This window comes from Epinephelus fuscoguttatus, linkage group LG1 (assembly GCF_011397635.1).
Source record: "Epinephelus fuscoguttatus linkage group LG1, E.fuscoguttatus.final_Chr_v1".
Taxonomy (NCBI): domain Eukaryota; kingdom Metazoa; phylum Chordata; class Actinopteri; order Perciformes; family Serranidae; genus Epinephelus; species Epinephelus fuscoguttatus.
In genome coordinates, this window is record NC_064752.1 from 30,318,497 (window position 1) to 30,335,681 (window position 17,185).

Consider the following 17,185-nt stretch of genomic DNA (forward strand, 5'->3'; position numbering starts at 1 on the left):
AAGCTTCGAGCTCAAGTGCACACTTGCTCCTTTTTTTCCAAATTGAGCCAATCATTTGCTTTTATGATTAGGTAATAAGAGGTGGCCTGTTGTGGCGGGCCCAATGACATTTATCATACTGTACTTTAACCAGTCTTTCACAAAAAGACAGCCATGTGTATCTGTCCTAGAACTCTGACATTGCCGCTTCAAAAAGGAGTTAGAAATAACCACACCAACTTTATACATCAAGATGGATGTTTCAAATTGTAGTGTGACACTGCCCCAGACTCTAATAGAGCAATCAGTCAATCCAGTTTATTGTCATTTTACCATGCATCTCTGTGCGAGGCATAACAAGTTTCTAGTTTTGATGCAGAATGGTGTTTCTAGGATCAGCGTGCAACATAAATAACTACAAGAACACAAACATGTATATGGCATAACATAGTCCCCGAGCCTGCATACCTAAGAAGAGTGGAATGCAAGGTAAAATAGTAAAATAACAGTGGTGTGAAGTTGTAAAAAATGAGTCCAAAGGTAACACCTTTTTTACAACTTTGTAATATTCATGAGACCAAATGAGGAAGGTTTAAAAATGACTACCTTAAGACTATTACAGAGGCAGAAGTACTGTGTCTGTGATGTGGTTTCCCTTTAATGATAGAAGATGTTTAAGGTGAAGGTTACAAATCCAGCATGCACCCAGCAATCCAGATTACAAAATCAGGTTAAAGAGTTGATTGTGTTTTAGCAGTGGTGTGGTTTGTGTCCTTTTGTTTCAGCTGCACTAAAGTACACTCTCTCAACTCCTGTATTTAGTGCTCAGTCAGGCTTTAAGTGCCATGTCATGATTACAAAGTGAAGTCGTGGGGAAATAAGCAGACTTTGACGAGTGCTTTTTGGAAGTTTGAAACGGTGATTCAGGCCAGAAGCCAAGACAATTACTTCCTCATTATAGTAGTACAATGTACCATGTGGCGGAGCCGCGCTTTCTGACGTACAGTACGGCTTTTTCTTTGTGTCCTAAAAGGACAAAAGCAGGTGCAGCATAGCGCCGGGGAAGGCGGACCAATGGGAGGAGCCGCTGCGCAAGTTGGCACTCATCGGGTAATCTGATTGGTCAAGAGTTCTGTGTGGGCGTGTCCTGTCGCACGGCGTATAAAAGCTCCCGGCACTTTTTCTCGCAGCGGCAACGAAGCAACCAGTTTGGACGCGAGCTCGAGCAGCGTGAGATACAGCTGTCAGCAGGTTGCTACAACTTCGAGCGAGGGTCACAACACGGAAGGGAAACTACAGCGTAACATATTGATTTATTTTTGTTTGTTTCACTGATGCAGGCACGTTGTTAAGCGCTTAGTGTGTATTCAGCGTGCCTCCGGTCTTCTCTCCGGCTGACCAATGCTTCTGCATCAGTTCACCAACGGAGCCCTGGACGTCATGCATCCCACACCGCTTCAGAAAGACACTACTTTTACCAAAATCTTTGTCGGCGGGCTGCCGTACCACACGAACGATGCCTCACTGAGAAAATACTTCGAGGCCTTTGGGGACATTGACGAGGCTGTGGTGATAACGGACAGACAGACCGGTAAATCCAGAGGATACGGCTTTGTGAGTACAAACAACACCATGCGCGAGACCAACACGCAGCTCACAGTTCTTAACACCATCACACCACATTGCATGTTCCTCCTTTGCTCTAATTCTGCCATACTCTTAAGTTCCTGTCTTTAAAACTCTTGTTTTAGTGTCCGCACTTGCTTGCTTGTGTTTGTGTCTCCTCCTCTCTTAATATGGGAGTGTAAATAACCACACACACAGCCATACTGGTTATATTTACTGTATGTAATCATGCAGATACATGTCAAAGGTAATCCTCCACTGAAGCTTATTCGCATAATTGCACAGCACTTCTGTTTTTCCGCCTGACTGGCTGTTATTTTAGCTTAATGAGGATGAGGGATCACACAAGTTGATGGGTAACTAAGAAGATTATATTTCAACATATGTCTGATGTCCAACCCCCCCAGTGGAGTCCCCCCCTTATTCACCCCAGAGCAGCCCCAGCTTATGGCTTTGGGAGTAAGTGTGTGTGTGTGTGTGTGTGTGTGAGAGAGAGAGAGAGAGAGAGAGAGAGAGAGAGAGAGAGAGAGAGCTCCTTGCTTGCTTTATATGGTTATTTTGAAGCAGTGGGGAGGTTGACCTTGCACACCCTGCCCTCCATTGTCAAGGACCAGAGCAGTCGGCCGTAGCACATGATTTGCATCACATCTTGGCTGCTGAGAGAGAAATTCCTGCATCAACAAATTGGCTCACTTGCATTCTACAAATTTATGTTAAATTCCCCTTTGATCTCATCTGTTTGAGTCTGTGGACACTGGTCCAAGCCATTGAAGATACTTTGAAGTTCATAAAACATAAGTGATAAGTTGTACCTCATATAGCCTTCCGTGTGATTTTAGCTCATGGTGTGGGGTGGGGAAAAGTGCTGTTTACCGCTACATTAATCACAATTGTATCCTTGGCCACAGTTGCTTTAAGTCAGATTAATGAGAAATATCCAAGGATCGCTGTGGTGTTTAATTTAAACTTCCAGTAATAGGTGACTTATCCTGCCTGAGGCAGACAAAGATAGTCATTGACACAAAGAACAGAAGCAGCACAAGAAATGCAAATATTTACCAGAACCTTGAAAAGACACATCAGCACTAATACACTGTCAGGCCAAAGAAGGAATGGAAAACTGTTATGTGTGCGTGTTTATTTCTAAAGGCAGAATTGTGAAACAATTGCTCTGGGTGTTTACACATCAGCTCCCTAACTCAGAGGAAAGCTGTCCTGTGAGTCTAGCTGGTATCCAACAGCTATCGAGGCTGGTGTTTCAGGTTAGACAGGCTTAGGGCGATGTGGGTGCTGCCTGGGACAAGATGTACATACTCGCCGCAGCTCAGCACTTCATACTCTGCTCACTTTCTGTGTGGCATGAGGCAACCTGCTTATTCTGTTTTCTGAGCGTTCCAGTCAGAGAGGTAGCTAGCAGCAGGAGGGGAGGGAGGTGCCCCAAAGCTGAGCGTACCTTTTTTCTAAACACACTTTAGAGGTGGATTAGTAGAACCCCCCCACAGCAAGGCTCTTCACAGTGTAAACACAGCCTCGCTCCTTCCTGTGTGTTCACAACACAGGCCCTGGAGTGGGCTTTGTTCCGACTCCTTCCACTAAGAAGAGGCATACTGCTTTTAAAAACCTCCTCCTTAAACAATGCGAACCGTGGTGGCCTACATTCGCAGCTTGGTCCACACACCGAGGTGACTGAACCCTCTGAGTTGGCAGAACGTGGCAATCAAACCAGAAGGACTCGTCTAATGCCAGGAGGGAGAGAGGAGGGGTGGACTAATACCAATCTCCTTAATATTTTGTCCCTAATTGGATAAGCTCCTTGTTGCTCTTCCCAGAACCATATTTCAGCAGGTCTGCTCGTGGCTGAGTGGCAGTCAAGTGGCTGGCTACTGCTGCTGTGGGCAGTTTTCAAAGCTTATCATTGTGCTTTGTTTGTAGTTTCCCTTCTTCTTCACAGAAACAGAATCTAAACAGTGGAAAGCCTGAGGGGGGATTTTATGATGAGACCAACAGACCAAGCCCTGTTTTATGCATTTCAACTGTTTTTGTTTTGCTTGAATAGTTAATGTGTCACCAGCCCGGGGACACCCTGCTACCCGTCTGTTTGTTACATGAGATAAATGATTTTGTGAGTCTTAACCGAGTCTGTCTCTGTCACCAGGTGACGATGACAGATCGAGGAGCAGCAGAGAGGGCCTGCAAGGATCCCAACCCCATAATTGATGGCAGGAAGGCCAATGTGAACCTGGCCTACCTGGGTGCCAAACCCCGCAGCATACAGACAGGTGAGATATACAGTGTTTCAGTTAAATCAGCCAGAACCTCATGGAAATAATGGCACTTCATCCACATCAAACAATGGTGATTAGAGCACAGGCATGGGATGATATAGAAATTTCATGTCACGATTATCAAGGCCAAAAAAGTTGCAGTTCACAACATTATCTGGATAATCATTAAAATATGTTTAAAACTCTGAAAATGGCACTAAAACATACTGGAATCACTTTACTGAAGAAACAAATATTTTATTGTATCACAGATAGGACACACATCTTTTTTTTTAGTGAACATTCCTTTAAGTAAAAAGAAACAATCTTAAACAATGTAATGATAAATCATAATCCCCCATGAATAAAAAAAACAAAACAAAAAAAAAAACTTATAAACATCTTATGAGTCTGTTTTCACTGATATTCACAATGATGAGAATATTTGGGATTATCTTGATAATGGAAACTTATGACACAATTGTGGTTTTTTTTCTATTGCGATCCATGATAAAATCGTAAATCATACCATCCGTATTAGAAAATAATACATAAGATAAAAATATCTGTGACATAAAACAAAATTCCACAGTGATAGTGGGTAAAAAACAAGAGCTGCAAGCAGGTATACAGGGTTCAGACAGTCTAAGTCCAATTAGACAATCAATTATGAGGGCTTGATTACTGATTATTGCAAAAATCATAATTATGACTATTTTGGTCAAAAGTAAGGTCAGGATTACTTACCCACTTTAGAAAAATCACACGGTTATTAAGCTTAAAAAATGTCTTTAACAGTGGATTTTATTGAACTTTAAATATAGTTTAACTGAAATAAATAAATGGCTATATGAGAAATGAATAAATTAAATAATATATAAATATAAACATGGTACTAGAGATGGAGAGACCCTGCATTGTTTGCAAAGGAGCCCTGGTCTGCGATTACTCTGAGCAGTATGCATAGGAATGAATCACAATATAATATTTTTGAATATATTTCAGTATTTTTCCTGAGGGTCTGAACAGGACAGTAAATTTGTTGCTTGTTGCTTTTTAGAAATAAAGTCACTAAAAGGGTCTGAAAGTCATTAAATCTAGCAAAACGTTGGCAACACTGAGTGCACCGCTGTAAAGGAAAGGAGGGCGCTTGATTTATAACACAAGTCAAAAGAAGAGCGTCACTTCATAACAGAATGCTTCAATATATTGGTTTCATCTGCATTATCCTGTTTTTTTATTGTAGTTGGAAACCAAAGTCGTGATTGAAAATAAAATTCAAGTAGTCGCTGAGCCCCTCTGTCCATATGCTGTATATTTTATTTTTACATACCAAATAACTTTGAGTTATGTCAGCCATGTTTTACTGCTGCTTATTTCGCATTTGTAGCTGTTGTTCCATTTGTGGTAGGTTTGAAACAGGCACTGCCTCTGTCTCTCCGTGCCCTCTGTGTATTGTTCTCCGGTCCTCCTCTGTAAATGCAAATGTGTGTGTCTGACAGCCGGCCTCCTATCTTCCAGGCATATCCATCGGAGTGCAGCCCATTCACCCAGCACTCATCCAGAGGCAGTATGGGTAAGTGAGCGGGAGTGGGTGCTTGTATTACACTCTGTGGGACGCCACTGGGCTACTATTTCTTTGACAAACAGGGCCTCTGGAGAGTACATGTCAGTTTCTGTGTCCACATGCAACTCCACAAGAAGTCTATTAGCATATTTGAGTTTTGTAGGGCTGGGTGATGTTTCACATATCTGCGGTAATAGAAGAGCATTCCAGAGGTGAATGTGTGACTCGCTTGTTGACTTCTGTCAGGAGCCTCTTGGCTCATGTACCTGCCTCAGTGGACTCTGTCACTGAGAGGGCTTTCTATAGGTGGCTGTGTTGTAGAAACAGCCTGGATAGCGTCGAGGAGCTGTGGTCTGCTGAGCAGCTAATGACCATTACACTGCAGTAATGAGCCTCTTCACCCCCCACAGCTCTCCGATATCATCCCTCACCGCCACTCATATTATACACACCCAACCTCAGATCTGTCCCAGAGATTAAAATACCACGAGAAGTCAAGTCAACAAAGCTGTACAAAGCTGTTTTATGTACATGTTTTGACACGTAGTGTTTAGAGAAGCATTTCTGTGTTTAAAAAATGTGAGTATTTGATCAACAGAAACTCATCAAAAGTTCTGATCAGTTAATGGTGTATTTTCTCAAAAATATATGTCTACATTTGTTGGTTGTCACTTCTTCTTTTATATGAGAGTTTTTTCAGCTGTTTTTTTCTATTTTTTAGATATTTTGGAAGGACAAAGCAGCAATTCACCAAGCGCTGTTTTCACACACCATCTTATGGACTAACTTATTGCTTTAATTGAAACAAATGATCAACAGATAATCTGTAATGAAATTAATCAATAGTTGCAGCCCAAAATATATCTTCAGGGTAGAGCAGAAACATTAAGTTGATGAACACAAAATTACTAGTCAATAACAAATTAAAAGCACGAATGACAAAAATTCACTGAATCCAGCTTTAGAAACATCAACTTGCCCTCTGGGAAAATTTAAGGATTCTTTTAACTACTTTCCCACATTCCATGAATTAAATGATCATTCAGTGAATCAAAACCATAACTGGAAGATTATGAAATCATTACTAGTTGCGGCTCTATCCAGTATAAGACTTAATAGCATGTGAGTGCCAAAGAGCTTCTTGGAAATCCCAGGACAGTCCACAGGGAAAGGGACAAAAGAAGAAACATTTGGTGGTTTTGGAAGATAATGAACCCAAAAAAGACATAAGAAGTGTATTTTAGCTTCTGTCTGATCTCACTGGGTCTGAATGATTAATGTAGAGAGTCCACTAGGGACGTGTCCCATCATGTTCCAAGACCATAGGAGGACACTGGAAAGTCCCTCCTAGTCCGAGCTCCTGCTACCATAGTGAGCATGGATGGCACCAAAACCCTGAGGGTTTGAAATGTGGAGCACAGTGCTGCTTTGAGGCATGCGCCTGACAGGTGTTGGCTCATATTACAGCCTTTTACACCCCCTTAATCTCCCATGACCACCACCCCGGAGACGTAGAGAGGCACACGGAGCACCTGTCCGCCTGCCTCTGAGGTTTCTTCTGTATGGCGGGTGACAGACGCAGGCTTCCCTAAGATGCAGAGCGTACAAGTGGCTTTTCTCACCCCCCACCCTATACCCCTCGACAACATATGGCGCGAGGACGTGATCTGAAGTAGGGTTTGGAACAGTGCTGGTCTGGAAGATTGCATGTAGCCGTGGCGTGCTGGTTTGTACTTGCTGCTGTGTATGTGTGTGTATAGCTGTGGTCAGCAGATGCTGTGGACTGTGAGGGCCAGTGGGGGTCACTGAGGCCAGGAACATTGTTTTGATGGGGAGGGGAGGAGTTGTCAGTGTGCTTGCAGACTCATCTCCCCTCATGCATCACCTCCTCCACGTCCCTCCACTTTCCCACGTCACATGTATGGCTTTTTATTCATCGAGCACAGATTTTTACTTTGTCTACCATTAAAGTGCTGCCACTACCAGCGTGTTACATAGACGCTGAAAACCGACACCTCTGTGAGACTGGGAGGAAGGAGGCGGGGGACGGGGGTTAAAGAGGAGATTGAGGGGGAGGGTACCTGGGGGTGTATTCTGGAGCTAATGCTTAATGAGGCAGTGTGCTCCCTAGGAAACCCACCACTACAGGTGCCAAACAAAACACCTTTTTTCCCTCCTGCCACCAAAGAATATTCACAATCCTCTCAAACAAAGAGAGAAGGCAGGAATATCAAGTCGTCTTACAAGTATTGTAAGGTGTTGTTGAATTCCCCCACCCAGTCTCGTCCTGTCTGTTTTCACACTTTGTGTTGCAGTGAGTCATGCGCTGAAGGTCATTTGTGTTATCGTCTAGAAATATTTAGCTGCTCAGTGTGTTATCGCCCAGGATTTTCACATCAGCTCATTATGCTGCCTTGATAATGATGATTGCCTCGGCCTGTGTTTGTGTAATGTTCATGGGCATCAGAATGTTTCCTGATGAGCGTGTCCCTCTTGTGTCTCGGCCTGCCATCCGCAGAGTGACGCTATGTCAAACCCAGACTGGCCGTCAGCACAAAACCAGCTGACCTATGATCTTCTGGCCGTCATCCACATTCCCCTGCCACAGCCCCACAATCCACTTGGCATCTGGCATCTCTGTGGCCCCGGGAGCTCACTACTGTCCCCAACTTGCCTCACTCCCCGTCCCTCTTTTCTCTTAATATAGAAGCTACAGTTGCAGCTCCATCTCCCTGCACACACCAGAGATATAATACAGGAGTGCTTTGTCTCTCCGTAACTCCCTTCAGGCTTACATTATTTACATTATCTTCTATTCCATTTTATCCAAACAAGGTCACTTGATTTTAAGCCTAGATTAAGGCAAACTGCCTGTGGCGTCACACTGCCAAGGCCACGAAGAAGGCAGGCTCATTATACATGACGCGAATGAAAGCACATGTGCCCCACAGCATTAATGTATGGTCATCTTTGAAAGCTGTGCGTGAGAGTGAATGCCCCTTTGTACGTAGCTCAATGGCACTGTGAGGGCCAAGTGTAGATTGTGCTCATGGATGGGTGGGGGTTACCTTCTTTGGCTCACGCTTACTTGTTACAGGCCACTGTTATCTGGTTTTATTTGATATTTTATCACCTTTTTTTTTTTATTTTCTCCTCATGATGGAAGAACAGGGTATTTATGCAGGTTTCTTAGCAACTACCAGCCCTGCTCTCTCTCTCTCTCTCTCTCTCTCTCTATATATATATATATATATATATATATATATATATATATATATATATATATATATATTTTTTGTTTGCTGTGTCATATCATAAGTGGGATTTTCTGTTATTCTGAATTTCACACTGCACCTCCACATTTCTGTACCCTTATTGATCTTCTTGAACACACATCTATATTGACTTAATGATGTTACAGACTGATGTTATAGACTGAATCACGATGTTTGCTTACAATAATTTCCTGGTAGAAAACCCCTGCGTCACATATATTAAATCAAACAGTGCTTAGCCGGTGCTGCCTTAATTTGTATGTTTGTAACCACCTTTACCTGAAAAAGACGTAAGGTTAAGTGTATGCTATATCTATATAATAGTTTTAGTGCTTTACCTTGCTGTAAGACAGCCTTTTCTGACAGGTCACTGAAGCCATTGCCTCAAAGCCACCAGACTTCATTCACAAAAGCAGTAATTTTACTTCACAGAACACTGGAGTTGCTGGTCTACCACTGCCTCGATTGTTTAGTGTGTAAGGAAAGCAGCAAAAATACTCCAAATAAAGTGTACACTTAGACTGATACTGATTTTTAAGTGGGTCTTTCAGGTGGCTAAAACAAGTTTCTGCCCACAGCAGTACATTTAGCCCAGCTGCTGGTAGATTTGATTTATCAACAACTACTTGATTTCGAGTTCTGTGAACACTAGCAATGTACATACAGTAACATAAAATGTCAGTAGAAATGTCAGATAGGTTGGACCCCAGTGTTTAACTACTATGTTAAGGCTGAAAATGACCACAGAAATAAAGTGTGCCAGTTTAACATATCTCAGCAATGAAAGTGATTGTTGCTGTTAGTGTGACATCAAATGATTCAGTCTGCACACTTTTGCTGGAATTGCATCGCTACACAACAGCCTGGGTCCATGTTTACTTCCCTAAGTAAAGTTGTCAAGTATGAAAAGGTCTGTTGCTGACAATAATCACTGCCATCCTCCTATCTAACCTTCTGCCATGGTCGCTCTGTGCTGCCAGCTGACCAGTGTACCAGCAGACGATCAGAAGATGCCCACAGTGCAGGACTAGTCCCGAGGAGGGGTTTGACAGAAAATGTCTGCCCGCCCCCTCCTCCTCATCCTCCCTCCCTCAGCCAGCCTCTCTCCAAGGTGCCAGTGATGGCTTGAGAGTGCAGTGCGGTGTGCTGTGATGGATTGGAGTGCCTTTTTTATCTTTTCTCTTTTTGTGTGATATGAACTGAAGAGGTTTGGCTGATTGCAGTGTGACTCTTTCCCTGTTATGGCATGGTTTGGGGTTTGCAGTTGTAACTGTTGTGTGGGTGGGTGGAGGAGGGAGTGGGTTGGACAGGGTGTGTGTATGGCGGGTATGTGTGTGTGTGTGTGTGTGTGTGTGTGTGTGTGTGTGTGTGTTTTTGAGAGCGTGATGACATCCCCTATCCATGCATGCTTCCATCTTTTGCTGTGTGGACTTACCGGCTGCCTCTCATTACTGATCCTCTTCTTCTTTACGATTGAGTCTGTAGACAAAAACAATGTAATTTCAATATAGTCCACAACAGGAAGATTTTCATTAGTACTGAGATGCAGCTGACGAGCATACGTCAATGTGACACTTGTTGTGACTATCTCGTCTCTGTATCGGGGTGTGTGTCTTGTTTTCCCCGAAAGCACAGTATCAAAGATAAAGGCTTACATCACCTTTTGGAGGAGGGGGTCTTCTCCTTTCTGCCACAACCATCCCTCCCTCTAGACAACAAACCCAGGAGAGATACTTCAGGTCCTGACTAAAAATAGATTTCTCTGAAGCCCTCTCCCCTTCCCTTTCCCTCCATGTATTAAGTGGCAAAGCAAAGACAGAAAGAGAAGGAGAGACGACACAGTCCCCAGACCCCACAGCTCTAATCAGCTACATTTGAAAGCTGGCCCATGAGGCCCAGCGGAGCCTGGCACCCAGCCCTGATGAGCTCCCCCGCCACCATTACCTCCCCCGGCTAGCTTCATCACCTGTGATAGTCTGCACGAGATTTACACACCAAGTGAGAAGTAGGAGACTGCAACTTCTGCACAGCCCTCATGTACTTCCCTTTTTTGTCTGTGTGTGTGTGTGTGTGTTTGAGTGTGTTCAGCAAGTGAAGTGCAGCAGCTGTTAAAACACTCTGTTGATGCCTGAGCTTGAAAACCTGCCAGCAACGGCTGACTCTGTCATTCACCCCCCCCTTCCACTCCTCGCCTCCCGTCTACCTCAGGAGGCCCTACCTAACAGGTTTTGTAGGTTTCACTAACTGACACAGACAGAGGGTTGAGTCACCTTCGCCTCCTAACCTCCTCTGCCTATTTAGTCTTTAATAACAGTGGATATCCGTGTGAGAACTCTCTAAGTTCAGAACACCAACAGAGAGTTTATATTCCCAACACGCCCGCCCTCTGGGAGCAATGTAAACAATAGAAGCCAGGTCCTGAGATCTGCTTCGATGCTCCAGCCCCCCCTCTGTTTAATAACCCCCTTTGGTCTTTGTGTCTGTGTACAGGTTGGCCCAGCCATACATCTACCCACAAGCCTATGTGCAGCCCAGCCTGGTGCTGCCCACTCAGGTTTCCACCTCCGTCAGCAGCAACCCCTTCATGGACTACAGCGCAGCCTACACCCAGTACGCCCAGGCAGCCTTCGAGCAGCAGTACCCGTACGCTGCCTCTCCTGCTGGCTTTCTAGGATACAGCTACGCCACCAGCCCCACAGCCACCGCCGGGCCAGCTGCCGCCGCCACAGCTCCAGCCACCGTCCACCCCACCCTCCCCTCCGCCGCCGGCCCGGCCCAGGCCTTCCTGCACTACGCCCCGCAGCAGCACATCCAGCCGGACCGTATGCAGTGAGCCTGTGAGGGTAGCGGAGATGAAGGAGCAGTACAGGCGGAGGAGGAGGATGAGGAGGGAGTGGTGGTTGTGAACTTTTGGATAGAGAATGGCAAAACGCCCGACAGGGTGACCCGGCTATCGTCAGCAGGGGCTTTCAGGAAAAAGGGTGGGACTATTGCACTATACGATCAGGATGAGCCGTTTGCTCGTTGGTTAAAGGGTAAAGGGGTTGGGAGGGGTTGGAGGACTGTCGAGGTTCAGGTTGGGAAGCTAAGCAGCATAAAGTATGTGGTCGCTTCCAAGGGCTTCCAGAAGCTGACACTTCATTTTTTATTATTGTTATTATTATTATTATTTTTATCGTCATTTATTATTGTATTAATGTCATTGTCAATGTTTATTTGTATGCCATTATTATCAATGTTATCATGTTTTTGGCTCAATCAGTGTAAGTTATGTGTGTCCATGGTACATATTGATGATAGGAGATCTGTCACACCTCTTTCCTCCCGACTCCAGAGTATCTGGGGCGGATATGAAGGGCACTGCTGCTTTAGGACACTGGGGGACAGTCAGATGTGGGATACAGGGGTGAAGACAGGGTGGTGATTTGGGGAGGCGTACAGCCAGCCTCTCAGCCTATCTGTGGTCCCATCCTGGTACCATCAACAGTGAGGCGGAGCACTGACTGCCCCACGAACAAGCCTCCAGCGTTCAACTCCACATAGGAGGACGATGAGAGATTTCACCTCAAGGACAAAATGGAAAGACATGACAGTGGGATCTCCATTGTTTTGAGACTGCGATGTCAGGACTACACGTTTTTTTAATTCTTATTAATTAAAGAGGCCTTAATAAATGAGAAACTCCTTTTTGAATCTGATTTTTCAAGTGCTCCCTCCCCCTCCGCCTGCCACAGAACCAAGTGCAGAGAGCCCTTTGTAACTGGCCTCTCAGCAGTCAGTCGCATTAATCTGTCTTACTTGGGTCTCGATAATTTCAAATGGATGTAGATAATCACATGCAGTATGTGGGCGACGGGGACCTGGAGCGCTCTTGTTGAAAGGTAGCTGACACTGAGCTCAAACACCAGTGTATTTTTTTTTTTTCTCCTTTTTCTCACTGAGATTGTCACAAATTGTTGCTCTTAAAAGGACATTCATGTACAGCAAAATGTTTTCAGTCATCAAGTACATTTACAATATTTATATGTAGGTATTTATATGAGGTAATAAGTTAAAATAGCTTTGTTACTATGGCTATAGTTGTGGCACTGATGTCATTTAACCTGCAGAGGCATACCTGCAGATCCACAGGTGTCGTATTCATTTTGTTTTTTGTCTTGTCACCATGTCAGTGGATTTGCCCGGGTGCACGGCAACTACAGTAGATGCTCCTTTGTAGATCCTCGACTGGTTGCGTCAGAAATTCTCTAGATTTTTTCAATAAAGATGTCTTTTACAGTCCCTTCAAAGAAGCCATACCAAAAAAATAGAAATAAAGATTTGTACTTAAAGATGCCTCTTGATTTCTTCTTTGATTGTTAAACTGAAGCGCCAAAGATTAAAGGGACAGTTCACCTAGAAAATCAAAAATACAGATTTTACTTCTTTCTTGTACTGCTGTTTATCAATCTAGATTGTTTTGTCATGAGTTCCACTGCTGGAGATCTAGGAGAACTAGATGGAACTTGGCTTGTGGTGCTCAAAGTGCCAAAAAAAAAATCTATTTAAAAAAACTCAACAGCAATGTCTCTCGTCAAAAATCACAAACCGGTTACTCAAGATAATCCACAGACTTTGTCGTGAGCAGTTTCATGAAGGAACTATTTTCCTTCTACCAAACTACACCTGCCAACTGTGTCACCGCACAAAGGGAAGTGTGACTCTACTCATGGACAAGAGGCTCATGTTTGTAACCGCACAAATATAACGTTAACTAGCTCAGTGGTGCTAGGTGAGCTAACAGTAGAAGCACACTCTCCTCTGCAGTTGGTAGAAAGAAAGTAGTAGTACTTTTTTGCACTTCGAGCACCACGAGCCGTGTGCCATCTCGTTCCATTATATTCAAGAGAAGGCAGACATCTTTACAGCTGATATCGCAGCTCACACCATAACAATCTAGATTGATAAACAGCACTACAGGTAAGAGGAAAAATATGTGCTTTTCATTTTGGGGTGAACTGTCCCTTTAAAGTTAAAAAATAAAAATAAAAAAAGGGACCCTTATCCCGTCACCCACGTTTAGAGTCCAGAATGCCAACAGCCGAGTTATTTGAGTTTACAGTATGTGTTATTGTAGTCAGTGTCGCTGTATTCAGAACGAAATGCTGATCCTGCTGTGATGATACTGTGAAAACCCTGTGGGGGTGACGGGGTTCACTAATGTGTGTGCGTGTGCTTGTTATCAACACAGTGTGTGCTGTTAGATCCTGTGAAGGGGGGGGAGGGGGCAAGAGGCCCAGACTTTATCAAGCCACAACACCACCACCTGCCAGGGGTGCTGGGTGTTCCCTCGGCCAGCAAGTTTACGTTTGCTCTTTCTCACTGAGAGTTTGTGTGTTTTTTAAAAAAAGGAGTTTGCCAGAAAGAGGTTTGAAGCCCTATTACCCAGGGCTTTTTTTCTGCTAAACAAGCTCAGCTAGCTCTGTCTCCCAGCAGCGTCTCTACATGTTTGTGCTTACATCAGCTTCTTTAGAAGATGTGTCACTTCTACACTTCACTTAGGCCTGGAGAAAAAAACACAGGCAAGGTTGGTAGAAACAAAAACACATCCATTATCTTTTTGTCGTTGCCCAAGGTGTAATCTATCCACCCAGTAGTGATTTACAGTACAGCCTTGAGTTCAATAGATGTTAATGCGGTGCTTTGTTTTGATTGAAATCCACTCAGACCTTATTTACTCATGAAATTAATTATGTGCCCTTTCATTGCAGCCAGTTTCAGTTCATGTAATTGTATTCTGATCCATCATACCAAGGTTTTCTGTCAGCACGCAAAGTTTTTAAAGGGGTACTGCTGCAAATTTGCAAGTTTGGAGACGTACAAGAGGCAGGTAAAAATAACACTAAAGGGCCGTCCATACCAAGACTGATAAGGACTGTAATGATAACAATGTGTGCATCCACACTGATGACCGATAGTGTTCTGTAAACACCGCAGGCACGTGGTGCATGTGCATCTGTCTCAGCAATGTACACCCTCTAAATTCGGATTGATTCTGATGGGCTGACAGTGTTTCTATCAATCATCAAAAAGCTCTGAAAGTGGTGACAAAGGTAACATGATGTTTAGGAAATATAATGTTTGCCTGTTAGCATGCTAACGTTTGCTAATTATCGCGAAACACAAAGTACAGCTGAGACTGAGGGGAATTCCATCAGTTTAGCAGGTATTTGGTCATAAACATCTACCTGATGATTACCTGAAAGTCACAGGATCATCAAAAAGATTTCATCTAATCTCAAGGGCAACATGAATATCTGTGTAAGATCTCATGACAGTCCATACAGTAGTTGTTGAGATATTTGGACCAAAGTGGTGCATTCACTGACCAAGAACGAGGTTGCCAGCCATCCCGTAAAATAAAGAATCATCCCGTCATGGGAAACTAAAAGACATGCTTCGTATTAAACTGATACAGAACTCACTTTGTTCCGTCTTTTGAGAATCAGGTCATGCATATAGAGCCAAGCTGTTTGCATGGATGGATGGTTAACATCAAAGCAGCAGAGGTCAAGATGTCCTCACATTTATGCCACATTTACATAATGTGGGCTGGATGTAGAGATTGTAAAGATTGTGTGAATGGCCATGTCTTTATACCTCCACACCATCAGTTTGTAATGCACAACATCATCAGGGGTGCCCGTTCAATAGATTCAGTGGTGTGTTGATGTGCAGAATATATCAGCTTTTTGTTTTCCAGAGAAACAGTGTGGTGTGTTTTGTGTTCAGGAGCTGCGTCCAGGACCCAGACAGCAACCATAAGTCAAGGAAGAAGCTTGAAAGAAGCCATGTCAGTGTGTTGGGACAAGTTGCACTTTTTAAAGCTGAATCATGTCACAGATTTTTAAACACACTTGCGTTCAGCAGAATTGATGTCCTCGCTGTTGCTGTGTTTACTGGTTGTTACTGTAGCGAGGCAGCTCTGGTCCCCCTCTCCTCTCTTCACTGTTTATCTTCTACTATCTCACCTCCCTGTTCTTTGTTTGTGATCTCACTCACACATTTATTTGCTCAACTTTTTCTGCTTGTTGTGCTTTTTTCCTCCCCTAACGTCTCTTCTTGTCTTTTTCACTTCAGCGCTCGCTCGCTGGTCCTGTTTCTCCTCACACGCCACTGTTTCTCTCTCCCTTTCCTCCTCCCTATTCTCCCCTATCTTCTCTGGCTCTCTGTCCCTTTCTCCGTTTGGCGTTCTCCTTGTGAATACCGCCAGAGAGGAGCAGAAACAGAGCCGGGTGTCAGCTTGATGAACGAGGTCATACAGGCCTACCAGACCTTGTTATGCTGAGTCACCATAAGGCTCACTCTCTCTCTCAGTCGTCCGTCACTCTGCCTCTCTTTCACATGCACATGCAAAGTAGGTTCAGTCAAATCTCACTCACCACACGCTTCTCACTCCGTCGTGCAACTCTGACGTCAAGGGATTCCTCAGAACTGTCATAAAAACAGTCCCACCTTATCAGACCCCAGCTCAAGCTTAATCACAACCAGGCAAAGACGCCTCTTGTTTTCCACCATGAACACCATGTAGGACAAAAACAACTGTGAGTCGGCCTGAGTTAGCATCATGTACAAAGTGTATTCTACTCTACCTCATCAAATATGTGATCAGAAATGTAATCCAAATGGTCACCCAAAATTGAGGTGTTGCAAAAGGACAAGTGTCTTGATAATTTTAGCACAGTGAGATTTTAGAACATAGTGCCTTAACTACTGCATTATATTTGGACCTAAATCCTGACCTACATGTAAATAGTTAAGACACTGTTTTATAACCAGTTTTATGAACATTTATGAAATTCTACTTGTCAGTTAGTCTCCACCCAGATTGCAAAATATGATTGAATCATCAGTGCTATTTACCGTAGCTGGCTAGTTAGCTATTATGAGCACCCCAGGGATATATTTTTCTGTAGGACGACACGGAAGTTAGCATAGCACTGGTTCCCTCCTCAAAAGGCCTGTGGGATTTTTCCACCAGATTTTGGATTATTGTAGAAAATAAGCTTTGGGGCAAATAAACATTTGTGATACTCACAGGATTTGTTCAGCAAGGCAATCCTCACAAATAAACAACCCTTTTATTATTATCAAAACCTAAATGAAATCGCCAGAAGTAAAAAGCTAATGACACTACGGTTGCATGACCTACCGTCACCATCATAATAACATTGTGAAGCTTTGTTCACCACAGTGCGGCATGATGATGTTCTGTAGTATCATTTAGCCACTTGTTAGCAACTGCCTTTTTTTAAGACACACAGGAGCTTCAAAGGTCACAGGTGGGATATTTACTGACATATTTTTTTGTCATAAGACAAAATGTCTCTTAAGCTTGTGTTAACCACACACCTTATTTCAGACATCTAACCAAAAATCCATTCAACAAACCCAATGACTTCAAGACCAGGGAACCGTGAGTGGTAAAATGCTAA

General features: G+C 43.7%; 1 protein-coding gene across 1 annotated transcript; it reads left to right on the forward strand.

Moving 5' to 3' along the window:
• Window positions 1-1,174: 1,174 nt before the first annotated feature.
• Window positions 1,175-12,385, forward strand: LOC125886944 (RNA-binding protein 38-like). The gene is made up of 4 exons (XM_049573342.1): window positions 1,175-1,593; window positions 3,761-3,884; window positions 5,391-5,445; window positions 11,202-12,385. Exons 1-4 carry the CDS (start codon window positions 1,381-1,383, stop codon window positions 11,542-11,544), a joined length of 735 nt encoding a protein of 244 aa, XP_049429299.1. The 5' UTR covers window positions 1,175-1,380; the 3' UTR covers window positions 11,545-12,385.
• Window positions 12,386-17,185: the final 4,800 nt, after the last annotated feature.

Excerpts from the sequence above, each read along its gene's own strand:
- LOC125886944 (XM_049573342.1), top strand. The coding sequence starts at position 1,381 with ATGCTTCTGCATCAGTTCACCAACGGAGCCCTGGACGTCATGCATCCC. Across the intron at positions 1,594-3,760 it reads AATCCAGAGGATACGGCTTT|GTGACGATGACAGATCGAGG; the intron begins GTGAGTACAAAC and ends CTCTGTCACCAG. Across the intron at positions 3,885-5,390 it reads ACCCCGCAGCATACAGACAG|GCATATCCATCGGAGTGCAG; the intron begins GTGAGATATACA and ends CCTATCTTCCAG.